Genomic DNA, 27797 nt, shown 5'->3' with positions numbered 1-27797 from the left:
AGCTAGTAAGTTATTTCATTTTTAATATTACTTCTATCTGGAAATAAGATTGTTGCTATTAGACCTCTGAAATAGGGCCAAGATGTCTTATTAGCCCTCTGAGTTGCTGAAGTAGTTGTGAGGGAATACTTGGGCTTTGGACTGTGTGAGAGGTTTATGTTATATGCCTCAGAGATTAACTTATACTTAATAACTATTATTTCTTTAAACATAGATTAAATTTGGTTGGCATATGAAAATAATTAAATTTCCAAATTAAATTTTGTAAAAGTAGCACCTAGATAACAATGCTTACAAAGTACACTAAAAACTAAATTTACTTTTTTTTTTTTTTTTACGAGAAATCTGTAAAAAAAAGTTTTAGGTGAAAATCCTTTAAGAAGTCTGTTAATAGGAGACTGAATAAACTGTGGGTTAGCTATGCAGTGGAATACTAAGTTGTAGAAAAGAATAAGGATGCTCCCTGTTACTGATAAGGAAAACCTTTGTTAAGTACAAAAAAAGATCAAAGTGTGTCAGAAAGGAAGAAAATTGTAGTATTTTATTTGCTTGAAGTTGCTGGAAAAGCTCAAGAAAGATGAGTTTCTATACAAGAACAACTAATAAAAATAATTACCTGAGAATTGGGATAGTGGTGATAGGAGAAACAGCATGGCTAGAGATGAGAGTAGGAATATAATTTTCACAGTCTTTTAATATATATTTTAAAAATTACTCAGCAACATGGAATTTTTTAACTATTGAGAGTAAAGAAAACAGATTAAAAATATTATGGATAAATAAAATTGTTTAAAATTGTATTTTTTAGATGAACTACAGTTTATTGACTGGGAGATTGACAGTGACAGGGAAGATGCTAGTGAGTATTATGAATTTGAAGACAGTGAGAGTGTTGGGGAAATATCAGACTGTGCTTCTTGTTCAAGCAGTCATTCTTCGACTAGTCAAGAGAGGCTCTCTGAGCTTCTGAAGGTAAGAACTCATTGTCTCAAAATTTTTCATTCTGTTTATGACATTTGTTAATCGTAGCTTTTTGGTGTTGCATTTTAAACTCCTTTTTCCAGGGTAGTCACTTTTGACTCTTAGTGATTCTTTCATTCTTTACTTCCTTGTCTTTAAATAACATGCTTATATAATATACTTCTGAAATATGGGTAACCAACTCCTCACCCACTCCCTCCAGCTGCTATACATTGGACTTTTCCCATTCCTCCATTTTCCAAGGACACATGTATCATGGTTTGGTTAGATTAATATTCAACATTGCATAATATTTATAACCAAGGCAAATATTAATGATTATTTTTCCTTCATAACTTTTCATTTTCTTTGGAGTTAGTGACTTTGGGTTTTTGTTTGCCTAAATTTATTTATTAGTAATAAAACTAAGTTTTTGCCATTGTTTATCTCTCCAGTTAAGGCTTTTCAGGCATTTCAGTAGTTTTGTCTTTTTGGAGAACTTGTTCCCACAACTTCCAGCTGCTTTCATTTGAACTCTCTTCTCTGCTTTGAGGATGTAGCCACCCTTAGGTCTCTCTTCACCATCTCTCTCCACCATCTTCCTAGTAATTCACTTCACTTTTCTCCAGTTTGGAGCAACTTTAACCTGGATTCCATGTCTTTTTCTTTCTTGGTTTTTATTCTCAATATGATTGAGCATATCTTCTAGTAGGTTTGTTTGTTTGTTTGTTTCTTTCTTTCTTTCCTTTTTTAAAGATTTTATTTATTCATGAGAGACACAGAGAGAGAGGCAGAGACACAGGCAGAGGGAGAAGCAGGCTCCATGCAGGGAGCCTGAGACAGAACTTGATCCAAGGATCCCGGGATCACGCCCTGGGCTGAAGGCAGACACTTAACCAGTGAACCACCCAGGTGCCCCTTCTAGTAAGTTTCAAGAGAGGATTTATGGAAGATAAATGGCATGTCAAAAGATGCATTTATCACACTTTGATAATTGACAATTAGACAATTTAGACAATTGGCTAATTGGTTGACAATTTAGATAGAATGTTAGGTTGGAAATAATTTTTCTTCAGAATTTTGAAGGCATTATTTCATTGTCTTCTAGTTCCAGAATTGCTGTCAAGAAGCCTGAAGCTATTCTCACTCATTCTTGATTTTTTTTTTTTTTAAGACTTATTTACTTATTTGAGAGATGTGGGGGAAGGAGCAGAAGGAGAGGGAGAAAGGCGATTCCAAACAGACTCCTTGCTGAACACAGAGCTCAGTCCCAGGAACCTGACATCATGATATGAGTTGAAATCAAGGGTCAGGTGCTCAACTCACTGAATCATCCAGGAACCCCTCTCATTCTTGATTTTTTAATATTTTCTCTGTATCACTTTTTTTAAGCAGTGCGATTGTGATATGTCTACATGTAGTTTTTCTGCTTGGAGCTTATCAGGCTTTTTGAATATGTAGTGAATCAGGAATCCCCAAGGGGTCCACGCCTAGGTTTGATAACTCGCTGGTAGGACTCTCAGAACTTAATGTACACATGGCTATGATTTATTATAGTGAAATAATACAAAGCAAATCAGCAGTCTTTCAAGAGTCCTACTCCAGTGTAGTCACACAGGTTATGCTTAATTGCTTTAGCAGTGAGCTTTAACAACATCTATAAAGTGTTGTCTGCCAGGGGAGCTCATTGGTGACTCAGTGACCAGAGTTTTTATTGGGGGAGAACGAGGAAGCTGAAAAAAAAAAAAAAAAGGAAACAGGTAATGGATCACAAAGATGTAGGAAGATCAGTGACTTATTAAACTGTTATAACATTTGTATCATAGGAATCCCAAGAGACGTAGGGAGGAAAAAAAGCGGCAGAAGGTTTATTTAAACAAATTGTAGCTAAAAACTTTCCTAACCTGGGGAAAGGCACAGACATCAAAATCTAAGAAGCACAGAGATATCCCATTAAATTCAAGAACAGCTGACTATCACCAAGGCATATCATAGTCAAATTCACAAAACAGACAAGGAAAGATTCCTTGAAAGTAGCAAGAAAAGTCCTTACTCTACAAGGGAGACAGATCAGGTTCACAGCAGATTTGTCCACTGAAACCTTGCAGGCCAGAAAGGAGTTAGAGGATATATTCAATGTAATGAGTGGGGAAAAATATGCAGCCAGGAATTATTTATCCAGCAAGGTTCTGATTCAGAATAGAAGCAGAGATAAAGAGTTTTCTAGAAAAACAAAAAATAAAGGAGTTTGTGACCACTAAACCATTCCTGAGGAAAATGTTACAGAGTACTCTTTTTGAGTGGAGGGAAAAAAAAAAGACCAAAAGGAACAAAGACCAAAAAGGATCAGAGAACATCACCAGAATCATCAACTGGTCAGGTGAATGCTGCTGAATTCATATCTTTCAAAAATCACTTTGAATATATATGGGCTAAATGCACTAATCAAAAGACATAAGATATCAGAATGGATTAAAAAACAAGATCCATCTATATGCTGCCTATAAGAAACTCACTCATTTTAGACCTAAAGAATCTGCAGATTGGGGATCCCTGGGTGGTGCAGCTGTTTGGCGCCTGCCTTTGGCCCAGGGCGCGATCCTGGAGACCCGGGATCGAATCCCACGTCGGGCTCCCGGTGCATGGAGCCTGCTTTTCCCTCTGCCTGTGTCTCTGCCTCTGTCTCTCTCTCTCTCTGTGTGACTATCATAAATAAATAAAAATTTAAAAAAAAAATCTGCAGATTGAAGTGAGGAGAACCATCTATCATGCTAATAGACTTCAAAAGAAAGCCAGAGTAGCCATACTTATATCAGACAAACTAGATTTCTTTAAAAAGATTTTATTTATTTGAGAGAGATAGACAAAGATAGTGAGAGAAAGTGTGAGCAAGAAGGAGAGGGAGAAGCAGGTTCCCCACTGAGCAGGGAGCCTGACATGAGGCCGGATCCCTAGACCCTGGGACCATGACCTGAGCCAAAGGCGAATGCATAACTGACTGAACCATCCAGGTGCTAGATTTTTAAAACAAAGACTGTAACAAGAGATGAAGAGCCTTATAATTAAGGGATCTCTCCATCAAGAAGATCTACAATTGTAAATATTCTTGCCCCCAAGTTGGGAGCATGCTAATTTATAAATCAATTAATACTAAACAAAGAAACTCAGGAATAATACAGTAATAGTGAGGACTTTAACATGCCACTTACAGCAATGGACAGATCATCTAAGCAGAAGATCAACAAGGAATCAAGGGCTAGAACAACACACTGGACCAGATAGATTTAACATATATATTCATAACATTTCATCCTGAAGCATCAGAGTACACATTCTTTTTGAGTGCACATGGAAAATTCTCCAGAAAAGATCACATACTGGGTCACAAGGTGGCCCTCAACAAGTAGAAAAAGATTGAGATCATACCATGCATATTTTCTTTCTTTCTTTTTTTTTTTTTTAAGATTTTTTTTCATTTATTCATGAGACACAGAGAGAGAGAGAGAGGCAAAGACATAGGCAAAGGGAGAAGCAGGCTCCACGTAGAGAGCCTGATGTGGGACTCCATCCTGTGACCCCAGGATCACTCCCTAGGTGGAAGGCAGACATTCAGCCGCTGAGCCACCAGGTGTCCCCTCATGCATATTTTCATACCACAATGCTTTGAAACTTAAAGGCAGCCATAAGGAAAAATTTGGAAAGACCAGAAATACATGGAGGTTAAAGAGCATCCTACTAAATGATGAATGAGTTAACCAGGAAATTAAGAAATAAGAAATAGTACATGGAAGAAGATGAAAATGAAAACACAGCAGTCCAAAACCTTTGGGATGCAACAAAGGCAGTTTTAAGTTGCACTACAGCCCCACCTCAAGAAGCAAGAAAATTCTCAAATAGACAACCTAACCTTACACCTAAAAGAGCTAGAAAAGAAACAACAAATGAAACCTACAGTCAGCAGGAGGGAAATAATAAAGATGAGAGCAGAAATAAATGATATAGAAACAAAAAATCCAGTGGAACAGATAAAGAAACTAAGAGCAAGTCTTCAAAAGAATTCATAAAATTGATAAATACTTAGCCATACTTATTGAGAAAAGGAGAGAGAGAGGGAGGGAGAGAAAGAGAAAGAGAGAGAGGAAGAGAAAGAGAGAGAGAGGAAGAGAAAGGGCCCAAATAGATAATCATGAATCTAAGGGGAGACATTACAACCATCACCACAGAAATACAGTTATAAGAGAATACTGTGGAAATTATGTGCCAACAAACTGGGAAACCTGGAAAAAATGAACAAATTCCTAGAAACCTACAAACCGCCAAAACTGAAATAGGAAGGAATAGAAAATTTGAACAGAGGGATCCCTGGGTGGCGCAGCAGTTTAGCGCCTGCCTTTGGCCCAGGGCACGATCCTGGAGACCCGGGATCGAATCCCACGTCGAGCTCCCTGCATGGAGCCTGCTTCTCCCTCTGCCTATGTCTCTGCCCCTCTCTCTCTCTCTCTGTGACTATCATGAATAAATAAATAAAATCTTTAAAAAAAAAAAAAAAAAAAAAGAAAATTTGAACAGACCCATAACCAGCAAAGAAATTGAATCAGTAACCAGATATCTCTCAACAAACAAAAGTCCAGGGTCGGATGGATTCCCTGGGTAATTCTACCAGACATTTTTTTTTTAAATATTTTTCTTTCTTTTTTTTTTTTTTTTAAAGATTTTATTTATTTATTCATAGAAACAGAGAGAGAAAGAGAGAGGCAGAGGGAGAAGCAGGCTCCATGCAGGGGGCCCGATGCGGGACTCGATCCCAGTTCTCCAGGATCACACCCCAGGCTGCAGGCGGCACCAAACCGCTGTGCCACCGGGGCTGCCCTACCAGACATTTAAAGAAGAGTTAATCTCCATTCTCCTCAGACTGTTCCAGAAAATAGAAATGGGAGGAAAACTTCCAAACTTATTGTGTAAAGCCAGCATTACCTGGATCTCAAAACCAAAGATCCCACTAAAAAAGGATTACAGGCCAGTATCTGTGATGAACATAAATATAAAAAGTTTCAATAAAATATTAGCAAATTGAATTCAACAGTACCTTAGAATTATTCACCACAGTCAAGTGGGACTTATTCCTGGGGCTGCAGGCATGGTTTGACATCTACAAATCAATCAACATGATACATCACATTAATAAAAGAAAGGATAAAAACCATATGGTCCTGTCAATGGATGCAGAAAAAGCATTTGACAAAGTACAACATCCTTTCTTGATAAAAACCCTCAACGAAGTAGGGATAGATGGAACATACCTCAACATCATAAAGGTCACATATGAAAGACTCAACAGCTAGTATCCTCAGTGAGGAAAAACTAAGAGCCTTAACCCTATGGTCAGGAACAAAACAAAGATGTCCACTCTCAACATTACTATTTAACATAGTACTAGAAGTCTTAGCCTCAGCAGTCAGACAATAAAAAGAAAAGGCATCCACATTGGCAAGGAACAAGTCAAACTTTCACTGTTTATAGATGACATGATACTCTGTAGAAAACCTGAAAAACTCCGCCAAAAAATTACCTGAACTCTTAAAGGAATTCAGTAAAGTCGCAGGATGTAAAATGAATGTGCAGAAATCGGTTGCATTTCTATACACCAGTAATGAAACAGTAGAAAAAGAAATCAAGGAACTAATCCCATTTGCAGTTGTGCTAAAAGATACCTAGCAATAAACCTAAACAAAGAGGTAAAAGATCAATACTCTGAAAGCTACAGAACACTTATGCAAGAAACTGAAGACACAAAGAAATGGAAAAACATTCTATCTCATGGATGAGAAGAACATTGTTAAAATGTCTGTACCATCCAAAGCAAGCTGTACTTTTAATGCTGTCACTATCACTACACCACCAATTTTTTTCACAGAGCAAGAACAAATCATCCTAAAATTTGCTTGGAACACAAAAGACCACAAAGCCATTGTGGAAAAAAAAAACAAAAACAAAAACAAAAAACTGGAGATATTACGGTTCCGGATTTTAAGCTGCATTAGAAAGTTGTCATCAGGTAGTATGGTAGTGGCATAAAAACAGACACATAGATCAGTGGAACAGAAGAGAGAACCCAGAAATGGATTCACAACTCTGTGGTCAACTCCTCTTCAACAGAGCAATAGAGAATATCCCATGGAAAAAAGATAGTCTCTTCAACAAACTGTGTTGGGAAAATTGGACAGCCACACGTGGAAGAACGAAACTGGACTACTTTCTTATGCACAAAAATAAATCTAAAATTGATGAAAGATCTAAATGTGAGACAGGAAACCATCAAAATCATAGAGAACACAGGCAGCAATCTCTCTGACCTTGGCCATAGCAACTTGTTATTAGACACTTTGCCAGAGGCAAGGAAAACAAAAACAAAAATGAACTATTAGGATTTTGCATGATAGAAAGCTTCTGCACTGTGAAAGAAACAATCAACAAAACTAAAAGGCAGCCCATAGTATGGGGGAACGTATGGGAAAGAGGTAAAGCAAAAAAGAGAAGGAAACAAGCCATTAGTGATTCTTAATGAGAGAGAACAAACTGAGGGTTGCTGGAGGGAGGTGGGTGGGGAATGAGCTAGATGGGTGATGGGTTATTAAAGAGGGCAATTGTGTGGTGAGCACTGGATGTTGTATGTAAGTGATGAATCACTGAATTCTACTCCAGAAACCAATATTGCACTACACATTAACTAAATTAAAAAAGAAAATGGGAAGAATGTTTCTTTGGACTGTTTCCAGAAAGGTAGGAAGCTATTTTTAATGAATAACCTTGTATGCTATTTTGAGTTTTGAATCAAGTACATTTATTGCTTGGATTAAAAAATGTTTTTTAAAAGGACATTCTGTAGGGACACCTGGGTGGCTCAGCGGTTAAGTGCCTGCCTTGGGCTCAGGGCATGATCCTGCAGTCCTGGGATCGAGTCCCACATCGGGCTTCTGCAGGGACCCTGCTTCTTCCTCTGCCTGTGTCTCTCCTCTCCCTCTCTATGTCTCTCATGAATAAATAAATAAAATCTTAAAAAAAAAAGTTTTGCGGTAGTATCCAGAATATATTAAGAGCTGTAACAAACCAGATAATGAATAGAAAAGGAAAACCGAAAGGCCTGTAAGCATGTGAAAAGATGCTCAGTCTCAGTAGTAGTATGGCGAGTGCAAATTAAAAATGAAATAATACATATTCATGAGATTAGTGAAACACTGAAAGGAATGTGATAGTGCCTAATGTCAGGAATCTGTAGCAATAGGAATATTGCTGTTGGATATAAATTGGTTTAGCCATTTTCTAATTTGGTAAGTTCTTATAAAGCTGAAGTTATTCATAATATATGAGCCTGCAGTTGTGCTCTTAGATAAATATCCTTGAACTTTTCAAACTGGTTTATGACCCATTAGTGGGTAATTGATTCAGTGAGTTTTAAAAATATAGTGGAATCACTATAATGTAGTCAAACATTAGAATGTATGAATTACTAGCAGTATTTTCATGCAATTTATATTCAGTTATGTTAGTATATGTGTGTTGAATTACATGACATATTTTTTACTGTTCTTAGGCAAAAATGTTTGAAAGCCACTGTTCAGAGGAATTTTCACACCTGTCTAGAGGAATATGTATACATGACTACTGTGACATTGTAAGAGTAATTTCTGGAAGTCAATATTATGTGATCACAGGCAAATTGTTTTGTATATGGTAGAGAGCTATAGTTACCATCATGAATAATATTGGGGAAGGAAGCCAGTTTGCCAAAGGATATGTACAATTTGATCCTGCATTATATGAAGTCTATAGTCATGCAAAGCAGTGGTACATATTGATAATCAACAATCTTGGAGGAGAGGAAGTTTTTCTGTAGACACATTTTTCAAGTTGCTGTAGTGATGTCACTGTGCGTCATCATTCCCTGTAGTGCAGCTGTGGAAGTGTGCATGCAGATCTTCAGTTGCAAGGAACACAGTTGATAGATGGCCCCAAGTGCCATCCCTCAGGATCCATCATTTTCTTTGTATTAGGGCCATGTTACTGTTAGGCTACATTGCAGCCTGAGACTCTTCCTACTCAATCCTCTTTCCTTCTTGTCCTCCTCATAGTTTTCAGACCTGCATCGTGGTTTTAAATCTCTCCTCGACTCCTACTTTCTCCCCTTTATCCTTTGCAGGTGCTTCCTTCAGGACTGTGTTTTGTAGCTGATGGTGTTTTTGGCATCTGCCATCAGGAGACTAACTCATACCTGCACCCTCTGCTCAGTATCTTGCAGTCACTCTAGTGCTTCTTCTTAATACTTGTACTGATACCTTAACCTTTCTCTTTCGTTTATTCAACATTTCAGGTAGGTTGAAAATAGTAAAATCTGTGACATGTAGTTTTTGTTGACTTGTCTATATTCACAGTTTATTTGTGTGAATATGCTCAGAAGCATGCCCTGAGAACACCTAGTAGTGGTGAGCAAGTGAGCCTGGGATGGGATAGCAGCCAATCAAGGGATAATTAATTAGCAGTTAACCCTTGTGGGCACCTGGAGCTTAGCACTGCTGTAAAATTCTGGGAGCCTCAGAATTATCCATCAGAGGGACAGGGAAGGGGCAAGAAAGCTGGGTTATTTATATGTAGATCTCTTCATTCATTGATTATGGGCTGGCCCTTGGAATTTGGGTGATGGAGTATTTCCTAGTTCTTACAGACTACGGCACAGGTGGGAAAAATGGCTTCTGGTAGCCAGAGAAATCCTTGAGGCAAAGAAATGAAAATGCTGGAAATTGGAAACTGAAGATAGGGAAGGGCATAGTGGAGGGTGTCAGCAGGGTCTGTTATAATCTTTAAAGACCCATGTATATTGAATAAACGAAAGGGGGGAAGATTTATACTACAATTAGGAATTTAGTGAGTATTACTTAGCTCTCCAGAAGCAAACTCTCTCTTATCCTTTTACTACTGAATAATTGTTACTATTTTATGAATGAGATGCTATTTGTCTCTCATTTATGAATGTTTGTAGAAATATATGGTGTGTGGATACTTACTGTGTGGGAGAACCATACTTTGATTCAGTGGGAAACCTTGATTATAATATAGGTCTGTTTAGAATCCCTTGCCCAGACTGGCGTGAGTGATGTTGATGATGTAGGAAACAGTCTTGCCTGTGAGCATAATTTTGCCAGTTCTTTGGAGCAGAGTTCTGCTTGTGCTTATGTAAAGGCCACTGAACTCATAATAATAGCACATACTAACATTATGAATTCTTCTTTGTTGTGGGGCATTCTTCTAAGCACTGTGCTATGTACAGTAGCTTATTTAAACCTCATAATAGCTCTTATGAGGTGGGAGCTATTGTTATCATCCCTAATTTTCAGAGGATTCTAAGGCATTATGTAATTTTTCTTTGGTTATAAAGTAGTATGTGAGTGAACCAGGATCCTAACTCAGGTGCTCTGGTTTCTTTCTTTCTTCCTTTTCCTTTTCCTTTCCTTTCCTTTTGATTTTATTTATTTATTTATTTATTCATGAGAGAGACATAGAGAGAGAGGGGGGCAGAGACACAGGCAGAGGGAGAAGCAGGCTCCACGCAGGGAGCCCGACGTGGGACTTGATCCCGGGACTCCAGGATCACACCCTGGGCCGAAGGCAGGTGCTAAACCGCTGAGCCACCCAGGGATCCTCAGGTGCTCTGGTTTCTAAGCTGTGGTCCTGGCCATTTTGTTATAGTGTCAATAATAGTAATAACAATAATATTAATAACACAATAACCCTATGTTTTTACTATGTCAGGCACTTTACTAAGTGCTGATCATGTCAGGTAAATGTTATTATTAACACCATTTTATAGAGGAGGGAATGGAGTTATAGCTAATAAGTGGCAGAATGAGATTCTAACTTGTGGAATCTGATCCTAAATTCTCTTAATTACTTAGGTTGTATTCCTTGGAGTATAACAGTTTAACTGTTATATATGCTCAACTACTTGGAGGAAAAGCATGATAGAAATCAAAGAGAATAGCAGTAGCTTCTCTTTGTAATGTCTTTTAGCACATTTAACCAATGTCGTTGATTATTGATACTACTCTCTGTATTGTTAGGTATGGCGGTCTGGGTTTTCACAGTTTATCTGTGTCTTCCTAGAACCATTCCTGTAGAGGGCAGCAGAACACAGCAGTGATACTTCTCTTCATAATGTTTTTCAGGAAGTGGGAAGGAAGTTGGATTTAGATGAGCGTTGTTATGTAATTTTCATGTATTTTGTGTAGTGACTCATGTGCAGGTTAGCAGGCATAGTAAATACCAGATAACCTGTATAAGGTTCAGGCTTATCGCTGAAGTTGTGCAACAGAAGCTGGCTGGCACAAATGAAAGATCTCCAAGTAGTTCATGAAGTTTTAAGGAGAAAGCAAATGAGCTTTTCAAATTTGAAATATATATTTATTATTATGAAATCGATGTTTTCTTTTTATACTTAACAGTAGTAGTAGAACAAATGATTCAGTATGTCATAGATGAAATATGGAAGAGACTGAAAAAATAAGATAAGCAAAATTTTGTATTCTTACATGGGAGTGTATTGTATGTACCCTTTACAAAATGATCTTTAAAAATATTTCTAAATTTAATGAACATATTTGTAATTTTATTTTTATTTTTATTCACTTGTTTATATAGAACTTTGAAAGTAATACATTTAATTTCACTTTTAATGAGTTTTAATGGTGATTTGGAATAAAGTGATGTGACTAAATATGTACTAATTGTAAATGTCTAGGAACTGCGCATTGCATACATTGTATATCGACTTGAAATAATTATGATCAAAAACACGTTTTAGAAACTGGCTCTCAAATATAATTATGTTATAAAAAAACTGACAAAATTTAATGTAGAGGGAAGTCTGGAGTTTTTAGTAATGACCCTTTGACTATATTTTAAAGATTTCATTATAGAAATATTGTACTTCAGAAGAAATCCATATTCTAGTTTATTCTCATAGTAAAAAAGGAAGGATGATAGAGGTTCTGTTGAGGAAGGTGTATTTATTTTTTATTTTTTATTATAATTTGTGTATATACAAGGCATGCCTAGGAAATATTGCAGCTTCCATTATAGGTCACTACAGTAAAGCAAATATAATAAGAGTCAAATGAATATTTTGGTTTCCCAGGGCATGTAAAAGCTGTGTTTACACTATACTGTAGTCTGTTAAGTGTGCAATAGCATTATGTCTAACCAGTCTATTACCTTAATTAAAAACTTTATTTTTTTTAAGATTTTTATTTATTCATGAGAGACACACAGAGAGAGGCAGAGACACAGGTGGAGGGAGAAGCAGGCTTCATGCAGGGAGCCCGACGTGGGACTCAAGGATCACAGCCTGAGCCGAAGGCAGGTGCTCAACTGCTGAGCCACCCAGGCATCCCTAAAAAATACTTTATTGATAAAAAGTGCTAACCATCATCTGAGCTTTCAGTAACTAATAATTACTAATCACAGATCACTATAACAAATACAATAATAATGAAAAAGTTTGCAGTATTGCAAATTTGAAAAAATAGCAAGATGTGATCCAGAGACACAAAGTGAGTAAATACTGTTGGAAGAACTTACACCCTTCTTTTTTCCAACGTCTCCCGTCTTAATTGTCTAAACTTTAGCTAATGAGATACCAGGGCAGGAGCTTTGTCAATTTCTTTTAGAATAAACGTTCCTTGTCTCACTGTCACCCTGTTATCCTATTTCCCTTCATATTCCTCTTTCTTTTCCTTCTTTTTGTTTCCCAAATAACTTTGATTTTTCTGATACAAGGAGTAGAATAGGAAAAGGACTGCTTTAGAAAATATTGTTATAACTATGTAATATTAAAAAGTTATGACATAAGTTATTACATGTGTGACTTTTAGAGTCCTTTTTTTCTAATATTAAAAACAATCCTTTGGAGTTATGCTTTCACTAATGACAGAGTAGCATGTGTCAGACTACCCTTCTCACAAATAACAAGGACAAATTTGGGACACAATATAATAATGTATACAAATTGAAGTACATGAGATATATTTTAATATGTGTTTATATGGAAAAATATAGAAAATATAAAAATATTTGAAGGCATAGTGGAAGGACAGCAGGCAAAAACTGGAGGATGTTGACATTTGGAAGATGAGAATGGCACAAGGTTGAGTTTTTTCATTTTTCACAGATTTTTGCCTGAGGATAGGCCCCATCATTGTTGTATAGAGTGGCTAAAACTTGTATAGAAATCATAGCACACACACACACACACACACACAAAAAAAGAAATCATAGCACAGGGATCCCTGGGTGGCTCAGCGGTTTGGTGCCTGCCTTTGGCCTGGGGGCATGATCCTGGAGACCCGGGATGGGATCGAGTCCCATGTCAGGCTCCCTGCATGGAGCCTGCTTCTCCCTCTGCCTTGTCTCTGCCTCTCTCTCTCTCTCTCTCAAATAAATGAATAAATAAATAAATAAATAAAATCCTTAAAAAAAAGAGAGAGATCATAGCACAGATGTCGGGGTAGCTGTAGGAGCTCGAAAGTTAGAAAGTATAAAGTACAGCCAGAGAAAAGTGCCCCCATATTCTACATACAAATCATATAAGCTAAGAGAACTAAACATTTCAGTTGTTATCCACCACAGGGAAGAATTTGGAGAACGAATAACAGCTAATTTTATGTCAGGAAAGCAAAAAATGTAAATATTCTTCAGAAGAGCATAATAGAATCCGGAGTCTAAAGATGTATCATTCACAGGGACCAGGATAAAATCCACATTTATTAGACATACACACACACAGAGCCAGAAAAGTATGATTTACACTTAAGGTGAAAAAGCAGTAATTAGGGATCCCTGGGTGGCGCAGCGGTTTAGCGCCTGCCTTTGGCCCAGGGCGTGACCCCAGGGCCCTGGGATCGAGTCCCACCTCAGGCTCCCCGCAGGGAGTCTGCTTCTCCCTCTGCCTGTGTCTCTGCCCCTCTCTCTGTGTCTCTCATGAATAAATAAATAAATAAACTCTTTAAAAAATAATTTGCTGGGATCCCTGGGTGGCGCAGCGGTTTGGCGCCTGCCTTTGGCCCAGGGCGCGATCCTGGAGACCCGGGATCGAATCCCACGTCAGGCTCCCGGTGCATGGAGCCTGCTTCTCCCTCTGCCTGTGTCTCTGCCTCTCTCTCTCTCTCACTGCGTGCCTATCATTAAAAAAAAAAAAAAAGGTGAAAAAGCAGTAATTGAGATGGGCCCTGATATGACGTACATATTAGAATCAGTAGCTGTTAGAACTGTTTAGGGACATAAGGGAAAATACGCACATAATGAAGGCAAACAACAAAAAATGGAACGAAATGAAGATTTTGTAATTAAATGTGCAGTACCTGAAATAAAAAATTCATTACATAGGATTACAGAAGATTGGGAAAGAAGTCAATGAACTTGATAGATCAGTAAAAAATTATTCAATCTGAAAAGTGAAAAAAGATTTTAGAAAATGAAGTTAGCCTCAGTGACTTGTAGGACAGTATCAAAAAATTCAACACATTTAAAAAAAAAAAGACTTTATTTATTTGAGAGAGTCAAGGAGGGAGAGCACAGAGCAAGAATGTGAGGGAGAAGCAGGCTTCCCACTGGGCAGAGAGCTTGGATGTGGGACTTGACCCCAGGATCCTGGGACCGTGACCCAAACTGAAGGCAGCCACTTGACTGAGCCACCCAGGTGGCCCCCAGCAACACATATTTAATGGAGTCCTATAAGTATAAGAGAGGAGAAATTGGAGCAAAAATTTTTGGAGAAACAGTGGTTAAAAATTACCCCAATTTGGTGGAAGGCATAAATTTACGTATTCAAGAAGCTCAGTGAATTCCAAACAAAAAAGTACAAGAAAATCAGACTTAGGCACATCATAGTCAAGCAGTTGAAATGATAGAGTCTTGAGAGCACCTTGAGAACTGATACAATAAGTGATAGCTGACTACTTACCAGAAACATAGCAGGCTAGCAGGCTACAGAACTCCTTTACATTGCTGGAAAAACAAATCAACCCAGAATTCTACTATCAGTGAAATAGTAGAATTCATTCTTCATTAAGAATGAAGACAAAAATCTTTTCAGATAAACAAGAATTAAAAGATTTCATTGCAGCAGATATGCATTACAGGAATGGTAATTGGAAAAGGACAAACATATGGCCTCATTCGTTTGGGGAATATAAAAATTAGTGAAAGGGAATAAAGGGAAAGAGAAAATGAGTGAAAATATCAGTGAGGGTGACAAAACATGAGAGACACCTAACTCTGGGAAATGAACAAGGGGTAGTGGAAAGGGAGGTGGGCGGGGGGTTGGGGGTGACTGGGTGATGGGCACTGAGGGGGGCACTTGGCAGGATGAGGACTGGGTGTTATGCTAAATGTTGGCAACTTGAAGTCCAATAAAAAAAAAAGGAAGTTCCTCAGGCTGAAGGGAAGTAAAATCAGATCTTCAGGATAGAATATAGGACACTGCAATTGGTAATATGTGGATAAATAAAAAAAATCTCCTCTCCACCTATTAAAAAAAGTTAAACCTGACAATTTAAAGTAAAAATCATAACATTAATATGATCACATGGCATTTAAGTAATGAGGTAATAGGACAGCTATAGGATAAGGGATTGGTCTAGGTAGATGGAATTATGTACCTTTCTAGGTTCTCATTTTATGTGAGTGGTATCATAGTAGCTCCAAGTCCACTGTGAAAAGTTAAAGGTGTATGTTATGATTCCTACAGCAAACACTAAAAAAGAAAAGGACAAAGAAGTAGAGCTAAAAAACAATTAGAGAAAGTAGAATTTGAAATGTATTCAGAGAATATAAAAGGAGGTGTAAAGGTAGTAATAGATGAATATAAACAGGTGAGATGAAAAGAATACAAATAGCAAGGGCGCCTGGGGGGCTCAGTGGGTTAAACCTCTGCCTTTGGCTCAGGATCCTGGGATCCAGCCCAAGGCAGGCTCCCTGCTTAGTGGGGAATCTGCTTCTCTCTTTCTTTGCTCCCCCCCCCCCCCACTTTTGTGTTCTCTCTCTCAAATAAATAAAATCTTTTTTTAAAAAGAAAACAAATAGCAAAATTATAGAAGTAGATTAACCTTATCAACTATTAAATGTAAATAAATGAAATATTTTCCTGAAAAAGTAGAGGTTGAGCTTGACACTTTGGTAAAATGCAAGACCTTTTAAAATTAATTTATTTATTTTAGAGATGCATTTTATTTTTTTTATTTTTAATTTTTTTATAAATTTATTTTTTATTGGTGTTCAATTTGCCAACATATAGAATAACACCCAGTACTCATCCCGTCAAGTGCTCCCCTCAGTGCCCGTCACCCAGTCACCCCCACCCCCTCCCACCTCCCCTTCCACCACTCCTGGTTCGTTTCCCAGAGGTAAGAGTCTCTCATGTTCTGTTTCCCTTTCTGATATTTCCCACTCATTTTTTCTCCTTTCCCCTTTATTCCCTTTCACTATTTTTTATATTCCCCAAATGAATGAGACCATATAATGTTTGTCCTTTAGATATGCATTTTAGATGTAGTAACACAGGGGCACCTTGGTAGGTCAGCCAGTTGAGCGTCCAACTCTTGATTTCACCTTAGGTCATAGTCTCGGGGTTGTGGAATCAAGCCCCTCATTGGTCTTGAAGTTCAGCATGCATTCTGCTTGTTCCTCTTTCTCTGCTCCTCCCTCTCTTCTCTCTCTCTCAAATAAATAAATAAGATCTTTAAAAAATTGTAATGACATAGATTGAAAATAAATTCATGAAAAAAAGTTGTAGCACGAATATAGTAATTATAAGAAAGCTGGAGTGATAATATTAGGTAAAGTAGATTTCAAACAATGTTATTAGAGATAAAGAAGGACATTTCATAGTGGTAACACTTACCACTATGACATATCAGCCACAAGTTTGTAAGTGCTTAAGATTATAATCATAGCTAGAAATTTTAACACCATATTGTCTATGAATTATAGAAAATCTAGAACCAAAAAAATGAGTTTGAACATAGAGGATCTGCAAAACACTATCAACTACCTTGACCTGTTTGGCATTTGTAGAACGTCACATGCAACTAGAGTATATTAGAGTGCACATTCCATTCACATGCACATGATATACATAGCAAGATAAATCATATATTGGAGATATAAAACTTCTCAATAAATTTCAAAAGTTTGAAATCTAAAGACTAATTTCTAACCATGATAAAATTTAGAGTAGAATCATTAATAATAAGATACTCAGGAAAAATTCAGATATTTGGAATTAAAACAATTACTTTTCCCTAGCCAATCTACAGATTTAATGTAATCAAAATCATTTCTCCCCACCAAAAGGTTTTTGTTTTTTTAACATTTATTTACAGTACCTATGATAGTCTTCATTGTGTTAATTTAAGTCGTTCTAAGCTTACATTAATTGTAAAAGATCAGGACCATAATATAATAATGACTTTTCTATTATTTCAAGTTATAGGAACACCACTTGATACAGCTTTAAAAAGTCTTTTTTATTAAGGTATAATTGACATAGTCCATTATATAAGTTTCAAGTATACAACACCATGATTCCATATTTGCATATATTGTGATCTCAGCAATGTCTAGTTAACATCTATTACCATACATAGTTAACAAAAATTTTCCTTCTTGTGATGAGGACTTTTAAGATCTACTTTGGGGGTGGGAGGGCGGGGGGTTCTCATTAAACGTCACCATTTCATGAAAAAAAAAAAAAATCTACTTTGTTAGCAATTTTCCAAATGCAGTACAGTATTATTAACTATAGTCAGCATGTTATACATTACATCCCCATAACTTAATTATTTTATACCTGGAAATTTATACCTCACTCCTTTGTCCCACCCCAGTCCCCACCTCTGGCAACCATCAATCGATTCCTTGTATCTGTGAGCTTGGTTATATTATTTATAAATTCCACATGTTAAGTGAGATCCCACACTGTTTGTCTTTCTCTGTCTTTATTTCACTTAACCTAATGGCCTCAAGGTCCATCCGTGCTGTCACAAATAACAGGATTTCCTTTTTTTTTTTTTTTCTTCTTTGTGGTTGAGCACTATTCCTTTCCAGGGCATCTTTATCCCTTCACTCATGGATGGACAGATTGCTTCCCTATCTTGTCTATTGAAAATAATGCTGCAGCAAATGAGGGGGTGCCATATATTTTTTTTCCAGTTAGCTTTTTTATTTTCTTCACATAAATACTCAGAAGTGGAATTGCTGAACCATATGGTAGTTCTGTTTTCAATCTTTTGAGGAACTTCCATCCTGTTTTCCTTTTTTTTTTTTTTTTTTTTTTTTTTTTTTTTTAAAGATTTTATTTATTTATTCATGATAGTCACAGAGAGAGAGAGAGGCAGAGAGACACAGGCAGAGGGAGAAGCAGGCTCCATGCACTGGGAGCCCGATGTGGGATTCGATCCCGGGTCTCCAGGATCGCGCCCTGGGCCAAAGGCAGGCGCCAAACCGCTGCGCCACCCAGGGATCCCCCCATCCTGTTTTCCATAGTGCCTGTACCAATTAGCATTCTCACCAGCAGTGCACAAGAGTTCCCTTTTTTTACACATTCTCACTAATACTTGTTATTTTTTGTTTTTAATGAAAGCCATTCTAACAGGTGTGAGGTGATAACCTTATTTTGGTTTTAATTTGCATTTCCCTGATGATGTTGATTATCTTTTTTTTGTTGTTGTTGATTATCTTTTTATGTGTCTCTTGGCCATCTGTATGTTTTCTTTTCTTTTCTTTTTTTTTTTTTTTTAAAGAAATTGGGTGTTCACCGTTTTATTTATTTTATTTATTTATGATAGTCACAGAGAGAGAGAGGGAGGCAGAGACACAGGCAGAGGGAGAAGCAGGCTCCATGCACCGGGAGCCCGATGTGGGATTCGATCCCGGGTCTCCAGGATCACGCCCTGGGCCAAAGGCAGGCGCCAAACCGCTGCGCCACCCAGGGATCCCAATCTGTATGTTTTCTTTAGAAAAATGCTATTCAGAAAAACATTGTTTTTTAGTCAGTTTGTTTTTCTACTAGTGAGTTGTATGAGTTCTTTATATGTTTTGGATATTAACCATTATCAGATATAGGATTTGCAAATATATTCTCCCATTCAGTAGGTTGCCTTTTCATTTTATGGATGATTTCCTTTGCTGTGCAGAAGACCTTTAGCATGATATAGTTATACTTATTTTTGCTTTTGTTGCCTTTGCTTTTGCAGTCATCCAAAAACTAGTGGCCAAGACCAATCTTGAGGAGTGTACCAACTAGGTTTTCTTCTAGTTTTATGGTTTCAGGTCTCACATTCAAGTTTTTAATCCATTTTGAGTTGGTATTTGTGTACAGTGTAAGATCATAGCCTAGTTTCATTCTTTTGCATGTGGTTCTCCAGTTTTCCCAACATTTATTGAAGGGAATGTCTGTCTTTTCCCTGTTCTATATTTTTACTTTTACTTTTTTGTCATCAATTAATGAACATGTATACAATGGTTTAATTCTGGGCTCTCTCTTCTGGTCTGTGGATCTACGTGTCTGTTTTTAAACCAATACTATATTGTTTTGATTACTATAGGTTTGTAATATAGTATGAAATCTGGGATTGTGATACCTCCAGCTTCCTTTGTCAAGATTGTTTTGGATTTTCTTTTTTTTTTTTTTGTGGTTCCTTACAAATTTTAGGAATGTTTGTTCTATTTCTGTGAAAAGTGACATTGTAAATTTTAGGGATTCCATTGAATCTGTACTATTAACGTTTTAACTATTACTTTTTCAACCCATAAAATGGAATATCTATTTATCTTTGTTATTTGCTTTAATCAGTGTCTTATAGTTTTCATTGTACATATATTTCACTTCCTTGTTTAAATTAATACCTTGGTATTTTATTCTTGTTATGTAATTGTAAATGGGATTGTTTTCTTAACTTCTCTTTTTATTACTTTGTTATTAGTGTATAGAAATACAACAGGGGACACCTGGGTGGCTCAGCAGTTGAGCATCTGCCTTTGGCTCAGGGCGTGACCCCCAGGGTCCTGGGATAGAGTCTCATCCTTGCAGGGAGCCTGCTTCTCCCTCTGCCTGTGTCTCTGCCTCTCTCTCTGTCTCTCATGAATAAATAAATAAAATATTAAAAAAAAAGAAGTATAGCAGATTTCTGTATATTAATTTTGTATTCTGCACCTTTATGGAGTTCATTTATTCTACAGTTTTTTTTTGGTGTACATGATATCATGTCATCTGCAAATAGTGACAGTTTTACTTTTCCTTTCCAATTTAGATGCCTCTTATTTCTTTTCCTTGCCTGATTGTTTTGGCTAGGACTTCCAGCTATGTTGAATAAAAGTGTTAAGTATCTTGTTGATCTTAGACAAAAAGCTTTTAGCTTTTCAGTGTTGAGTATGATATTAGCATGGGCTTGTCATATATGGCCTTTGTTATGTTGCGGTGCATTCCATCTATATCTACTTTGTTGAGTGTTTTTATTGTAAGTGGATGTTGAGTTCTGTCATCTGCTTTTTCTACATCTATTGAAATGATCATATGAGTTTTATGTTTTATTTTGTTTATATGGTGTATCACGTTGATTGATTTGCAGATGTTGAACCACCTTGTATCCCTGGAATAGTACCCATTGGATTATGGTGTATGAGCCTTTTAATGTATTGTTGAATTTGGTTTGCTAATATTTTATTGAAAATTTTTGCACCTATATTCATCAGGGATGTTGACCTATAACTATATCTTTTCTTGTGGTGTCCTTCATGGTGTTGGTATCAGGGTAATACTGACTGCATATAATGAGCTTGTACGTGTTCCCATCACCTCTGTTTTTTGAAGGAATTTGAGAAAGATTGACATTAGTTCTTTAAGTGTTTGGTAGACTTTACCCGTGAAGGCATGTGGTCCTGGACTTTTGTTTTTTGGGAGATTTTGGAGTACTGATTTAATCTCTTTTCTAGTAATCAGTCTGTTAAAATTTATTTCTTTATGATTCAGTCTCAGAGATTGGGTATTTCTAGGAATTTATACATTTCTTCTAGATTGTAAAATTTGTTGGCATGTAGTTGTTCTTGTAGTATTTTGTGATTCTTTATATTTAGTTGTAATTTCTGATTTTGAGTCCTCTTTTTTTGTTGCTGAATCTTGCTGAATGTTTGCCAATTTTGTATATCTTTTCACAGAACCAACGCTTAGTTTTATTCATATTATTTATTGTCTTTTTAGTCTAGTCTATTTCTACTTTGTTATTTCCTTTCTTCTACTGACTTTGGATGTAACTTTCTTTTTTTTCCTAATGTAATGTTAGTTGTTTATTTGAGATTTTTCTTCTTTCTTGAGGTAAGCAATTAAATCCATGAACTCTTTTTGAACTGCTTTTGCTATATCCCATGAATTTTGGTACATTGTATTTGCATTTTCATTTGTCTCAGGATATCTTTTTATTTTTCCATTGATTTCTTCATTGACCCCATCGGTTGTTCAGTAGCATGTTGTTTAATCTCCATATATTTATGAATTTTCCAGTTTTCTTCTTGTAATTGATTTTTAGTTTCTTACTATTATGGTTTGAAAATATGGTTGATATGATTTCAGTCTTCTTAAACTTAGTAGGACTTGTTTTGTGGACTGACATATGATCTGTTCTGGAGAATGTTCCATGTGCACTTGAGAAGAATATTCTCAAGTATTCTGCTTTTGGATAGAATATTCTGTATATATCTGTTCAGTTCATCTAGTAAACATGTAAGTCCAGTGTTTCCTTATTGATCTTCTGTCTGGATGATCTGTGTGTTATGAAAGTGGTATATGAAAGCTCCCTACTATTATTATATTGCTGTCTGTTTCTTCCTTTAGGTCTGTTAATATTTGCTTTATATATTTAGGTGTTCCTAGTTTGGGTGCATAAATATTTACAAGCGTTACATCTTTCTGTGGATCAATCCCTTCTTCATTATGTAATGCCGTTTTTGTTTATTTTTTAGGATAGTTTTGCTTTAAAGTCTACTTTGTCTAAGTATAATTACTCCAGCTTTCTTTTTGTTTCCATTTACGTGGAATATCTTTTTCATTCCTTCACTTTCAGTCAGTGTATATCCTTAAATCTGAAATCTGAAATGAGTCTTTTGTAAGCAGTATATACAGATGCCTTTTTTTTTTTTAAACCCACTTAACCATTCTGTGTCTTTTGATTGTGGAATGTAGTCCATTTGTATTTAAAGTAATTATGATGGGTGTGTACTTGTTGCCATTTTGTTAATTATTTTCTGGCTGTTCTGTAGTTCCTTTCTGTTCCTTTTCTGGTTGCTTCCTTTGTGGTTTGATAATTTTTGTTAGTGGTATGCTTAGATTCCTTTATCATAGTCCTTTTCCTTTTTAAACAGGCTTTAATTCACTTTATTATTATTACTTTTTGTATAAAATCTATGTGGTGGCCACAGCTGGCGCCTGCATCTTCTGCATGGAGATTCTGGTGTGGGTCTTTAAAAGATAGTGAATTCCTGATAAGGAGACTTAGTGAACAGTCTCGGAGGTCAGGGGTGGGATAGCTGTAGGTTTTGGAAATGGCATCAAAAGTGGCCATGGTGAAATTGTCCAGAGTAGCAGTGCAGCCCCTGGCCCGAGTGTAGCAGTTGTCAATACCAGCCATCATCAGGAGCTTCTTGGGCACGGGCTGAGAAAATACCAGTGCAGTGGGGCAGGGGTGAGGCATACCAGCAGAGAGCCACAGTGGCCTGTAACCTTGCATGGGACAGTATGCAGCTTACTGGTCTTGTTCCCCCAGTAGCCTTGTTGCATGGGGATGATGGAGAGCTTAGCCAGGATGATGGCCCCATGGTTGGCAGTGGCTTCCTCCTTGAGCATTTAAATGCCCAGACTGATGTGTCCATATAGTCTCTGATGGCAGCAAATGCCTTGAACCTGGCCTGCTGATGAGCACAGGTCTGCTTTTGCATAGACATAATCTTCAAATCCTCATCCTTGAGGAGGGATATCTCCAGGAAATAGTCAGTGATCTCAGATTCCTTGATAGGCAGAGAGAAGAGATAGATCTCCAGGGACTTGACCTTCATGTCTGTGACCAGGTGGCCCAGCTTAGTGATGGAGATCCACTCCTGTCCTTGGTCTTGCCTCTGGGAGCTCTGTGGCCTTGGCCCTGGCCTAGATGCTGCTACTAAAGCCTCCATGGAAGGCACTGTGGCCTTACATTCCAGAGTCCCTGGGCCCTCCAGTAACACCACTATCATCTGCCTTCTGCTTTCTTGGTGCAGAGTCTCTTTTCTCAAAATCTTTTGGGAATATACCCTAGGTTTTTGCTTGGTGGTTCCCATGAGGCTTAGTATAACAACCTCTATTTATAACTGTATTTTAAGTTGATAACTTAAGTTTGAACACATTCTAAACTCCTCCTTTTTATTCCCTCCTACCCTATGATTTATGGTTTGATGCCACATTTTACATACTTTTGTCCTGTGTGTCCCTTAACTAATTATTGTAGTTATACTTATTTTTACTACTTTTGTCTTTTAACATTTGCGCTAGCTTTATAAGTGATTAATCCACCATTTTTACAATATGTTTACCTTTACCAATGAGATTTATACTTTCATATTTTTAAAAATATGTATCAAAATAGTTTTCTTTTAAAAAGCCTCCACCCCTGCAGCCCCACTGGCTGGCTCTCCATCATCTCCCTCTCCAGACTGGATACAGCTGGAATGGCCCTGAGTGGCTCAAGTGCCCCGTTCAGTCTTTCCAGGACATCTTGGAGGGCAGGAAGGAGAGTTCCCTGAGGTCCATAGTAGGTGGATGCTCTTCTTCCTCACTATTCCAGGCCTAGGATGCCTTGCACCAGGCTAATGATTATAGGGCTGCCATGCTGCCAAATGTCAAAACTAATCTAGCAGTTGCCCAAACATGATGTGAAGCCTGTTGCAAGGGTTGCTGAACTTCTCTTGAAGTTCACCTTCTCTTTTTAGTAGGGACACATCTGTTTCCTTCCACAGTACACCACTGAGGATGCAGAACTTGTGGAATACGTGATTGCAATACAGCTTGTATATGTTATATATGTTATTGATGACACTGTCTTCACTGACATCCACCAAGATCTGCTGCCCACGCACAGCACACACTGTCCGAGAGGTGTTTGTTAGGCATACCTGCCTTACTTTAGAACATTATGGTAGACACCATGTAGTTTGCACACATTTTTGCAAAAGTCTTGTTCAAGAACTCCATAGTAGAGGCCATAGAAGAAGAGAGAAATACCAAAGTCCATGGCATCTTCTGGTTTGAACTTGAATGATAGAGACCAAAGAGGGTAAACATGACAGCCATGTAACTAATGATGCCAGTGACAGAGCTGATTTTATAGATCAATAAGAACTACTTATAAACCAACCCTGGGGTGTCTGCACTAGTGGTGAAGATGGTGGCAGTGATGGAGGTGGAGGTTGGAGGAGGTACTGTTGGGGAACGGGAGCTGGATGAGGTTGGTATGTCAGACAGCTCCAGAGGAGGAGTGGAGAGTTGCACACCCATGTATGCATACCAAGCACCATGGCCACAAAGCCATGCAGGCTGAAATGGTCCTCATCCTCATGGCTACTTTGGGAGTGACCCAGCTGCTCCTGGTGCAGTGGAAACAGAGGCACTCCCACTCCTACAATACAGTGACCTTCTTTTAGGTGTGAGTTGTTCCCCTCTGTTTCACAGAGAAGCTACACCGTCACCTTCCGAGCCATCTGAAAACTGCTAGTACAGACAACTCCAAGTTGGTTTCCTATGTTTTCTTCTTACAAATTTGCACTTTTTATTTTCAGCTCAAAGAAGTCCCTTTAACATTTCTAGAAATGCTGGTGTAGATGAACTCTTTTAGATTTACTTTGTCCAGAAAACCCTTTATCTTTCCTTCAGTTCTGAGAGATGACTTTGCTGGGTAAAGTATTTTTGTTGGAAGTTTATTTCCTTTCAGCACTTTGAATATATTGTGTCACTCTCTTCTGAAGAGTTTCTGCTGAAACATCTGCTAGAATTTTTTTGTTTGTTTTCTTAATACATATTATAGTTGGTGATTGCTGCTTTTAAGATTCTTTCCTTGTCTTTAACTTTTGGCATTTTAATTAGAAAGTGTTTTGGTGTAGGTGACTGGGTTCATCCTATTTGGAACATTCTGGAGCAGGATGTCTGTTTTCTTCTCTGGGTTAGGGAAGTTTTCAGCCATTCTATTTCTTCGAATAAGTTTTCTACCCTTTTCTCTCTCCATCTCCTTCTGCAACAGATATAATGTGAATGTTAGTCTGTTTGATATTTTCCAATTAGTCTCTTAGGCTGTCTTCATATATTTTTTTTTCATTCTTTTTTTTTTACTGCTCTGATTGGGTGATGGTGATCTCCAGTGCCCTGTTTTGAGTTCACGGATTCTTCTGCTTCATCCAGTCTGCTGTTGAATCTCTTTAGTGTATTTTTTGGTTCGGTTATTGCATTCTTCAGCTTTGTGACTTCCATTTGGTCTTTCTTCTATTTTCTCTTTTTTTGAAGTTCTCATTGTGTTTATCTGTCTGTGTTATCTTCTTCCAAATTCGGAAAGCATCTTTATGATCATTATTTTGAACTTTTCATCAGGTAAATTACTTACCTCTGTTTCATTAAGGATTTTTTTCCTGGAGTTTTATTTTTTCATTTGGAACACATTCCTGTTTCTTCATTTTGCTTAACTCTGTGTTTGTTTCTATGTATTAAATGAAATAGTCACCTCTCCCAGTCTTTGAGGAGTGTCTCTTGTAGGAGATGAACCTTGACATTCAGCCTTGCCCTAGTTCTTGGTTGTCTCTTGATCCTTTATTATTGTCCAAGCAGCCTAATTTATTTTCAGTAATTCCAAGTTTTTGAGGATGTGCCAAGACCTGTTAGTGTCCCATAGGGGAATATCTCAGCTAGAACCTAAATCCAGGCTGATTGGAAGTCAGATCTTTAGGCTGCAACTTTTACATATGTATGTGTATGCAGTTCTGTGGGACCACAAGCTTATGCTTGTCAGCCACCAGAGCAGGAGATCTGAAGTTGTGCTCTGAACAACAGGGGCAAAAATCAACACTTCATACTAGTATATAAGCTTCTTCCTGGGAGATACTGGCACGCTGTAGTGAGGGAGAGAGCGGGCACAATGATAGTGTCCCTCTACCCATGCTCTGTGTGAGTATTTCTATAGCCTCTAAGGTGTATGCCAGACCTGAAGCATCAAGACAAGCAAATAGGTCTCTTTTAACAGAGACGCTGGGGGTGTGTTTCAGTCTGTTGTTTTTGAGCTGCCCTGGGGGGTGGCACCCTACTAAGAACTGTCCCTCCAATTGTTGCAGTCCTATGGGAGCCAAAAATACAGGCCCTTCTGGCCAGAGCCAGAGTGTGACCACAGCCACATGTTCAAGGGGCATCCCCTCTGTAGCAGCCACAAACAGCAGGACACCATTTGTAAAAAGTGGAACACCAAACACATGTTAGAGCTTCCTTCCAAGAGACTGGTGCTCTGGATTTCAGCTGAGGGTGAGTGTGAATGTAGCACCCATCTTCTGAGATCTCTGGTCCAGTTTACAATCAGCCTTTAGATGTATATTTAATTAGCACTCTGTCCCTCAGGCCATAGCTCTGATGCTCTGCTTATGGGCCTCTTTCACAGATGGACTGAACTTCTGGGTCTCTTGCCTCTTGTGCCCTGAGGGTGGTAGCTATTTAAAAACTTTTTCACCATTGGTGACAGTCTTATGAGACCTGTGAGCGTAAGCCCCACTGGTCATTGAAGCCAGGTGATGTAGATATGTTCCTTGGGACCAGCTGTAAAAGTCAAGGTGCCAGGCAAGGGAACTTTTTGAGAGATTCTAGTAAGCTAGAGCAAAGCAGAGGGGGAGCACAAAGATGGTACCCAGTGGCCTCTGTTTTACTGGAAGTGTGTCCATGGGCACCTAGATGTATGGTAGACCAGAAACCTAACTCTCAGGCTGAAGATCCTGGACAAGCAAATAGGCCACTTTCTCAGAAAGACTAGGGGTGTGTTTCACTCTGCTTTGTGTGCAGGGGGTGGTATTCTGCGAATAACTGTGTCCGATTGTAGAGTGCCCATGGGATCCAAGAAAGTAAGCCTCCTTGGCCCCCAGAGTGAGGCTGTCAAGGAGCACGCCAGGGCTGCAGCTGCAAAAACTGGGGCGTTTGCACAAAAGCCCCCCTTCAGGACCTAGTGGCACTGAGGACTGTGGCGGAGTGACCATGCAAAGATGTTACCTGTCCTCTAAGGAAAAAGAAAGATGGTGCCTGCTGGTTTAGCAAGCCAGAGGAAGAGCACAAAGTGGTTCCTACTTGTTAGAGGATAAAGATGGCGTCCACCATGAACAGAAAAGTCAAACGTTAAAAAAATAAATAAATAAAAGGCATCTACTAGCTTTAGTAAGTTAGTGGAAGAACTTACCAATGGCACCCAGCAGCACCTCCTTCCCCTGACGGTATCCCGATCCGGCAGGCCTCAGGCCCTCAGGTGACAGTCTAGGACTAGCAGATGTATTTCTTTGACGTAGAGTCTGGGTGCTTTCCAAAGAGCTCTTTCTGGGCTGCAGGATGAGTAAGTCTTAGCATGACCTCATTAAGAGATGTGTCTCAGTTTGGTACAGCTCTGTGGGTCTTGTGTATCCAAGGCCAGTTGATTTTCAAAGACACGTGTTTCGAGTATAATCTCTCAGGTGTAGATATGAAAAGTTGGAGTGTCTGATGA

General features: G+C 38.1%; 1 protein-coding gene and 1 pseudogene across 10 annotated transcripts in view; one reads left to right on the top strand and one right to left on the bottom strand.

Moving 5' to 3' along the window:
- The window catches only part of SPIDR (scaffold protein involved in DNA repair), a 435376-nt gene that overhangs the window by 20752 nt on the left and 386827 nt on the right, over positions 1-27797 (top strand). For all 10 annotated transcript variants that reach the window (XM_038583990.1, XM_038583988.1, XM_038583989.1 and 7 more), the window contains one exon: positions 809-972. In XM_038583990.1, the coding sequence (XP_038439918.1) occupies positions 809-972 (164 nt within the window). The remainder of the gene's footprint in view (positions 1-808; positions 973-27797) is intronic.
- Positions 23862-24580, bottom strand: LOC102156609 (annotated as a pseudogene).

The sequence above is a fragment of the Canis lupus genome, chromosome 35 (genome assembly GCF_011100685.1).
Source record: "Canis lupus familiaris isolate Mischka breed German Shepherd chromosome 35, alternate assembly UU_Cfam_GSD_1.0, whole genome shotgun sequence".
Taxonomy (NCBI): Eukaryota; Metazoa; Chordata; class Mammalia; order Carnivora; family Canidae; genus Canis; species Canis lupus.
Note: the sequence above shows the minus strand (reverse complement) of the source record. Positions and strands in the feature narration are given on the sequence as shown.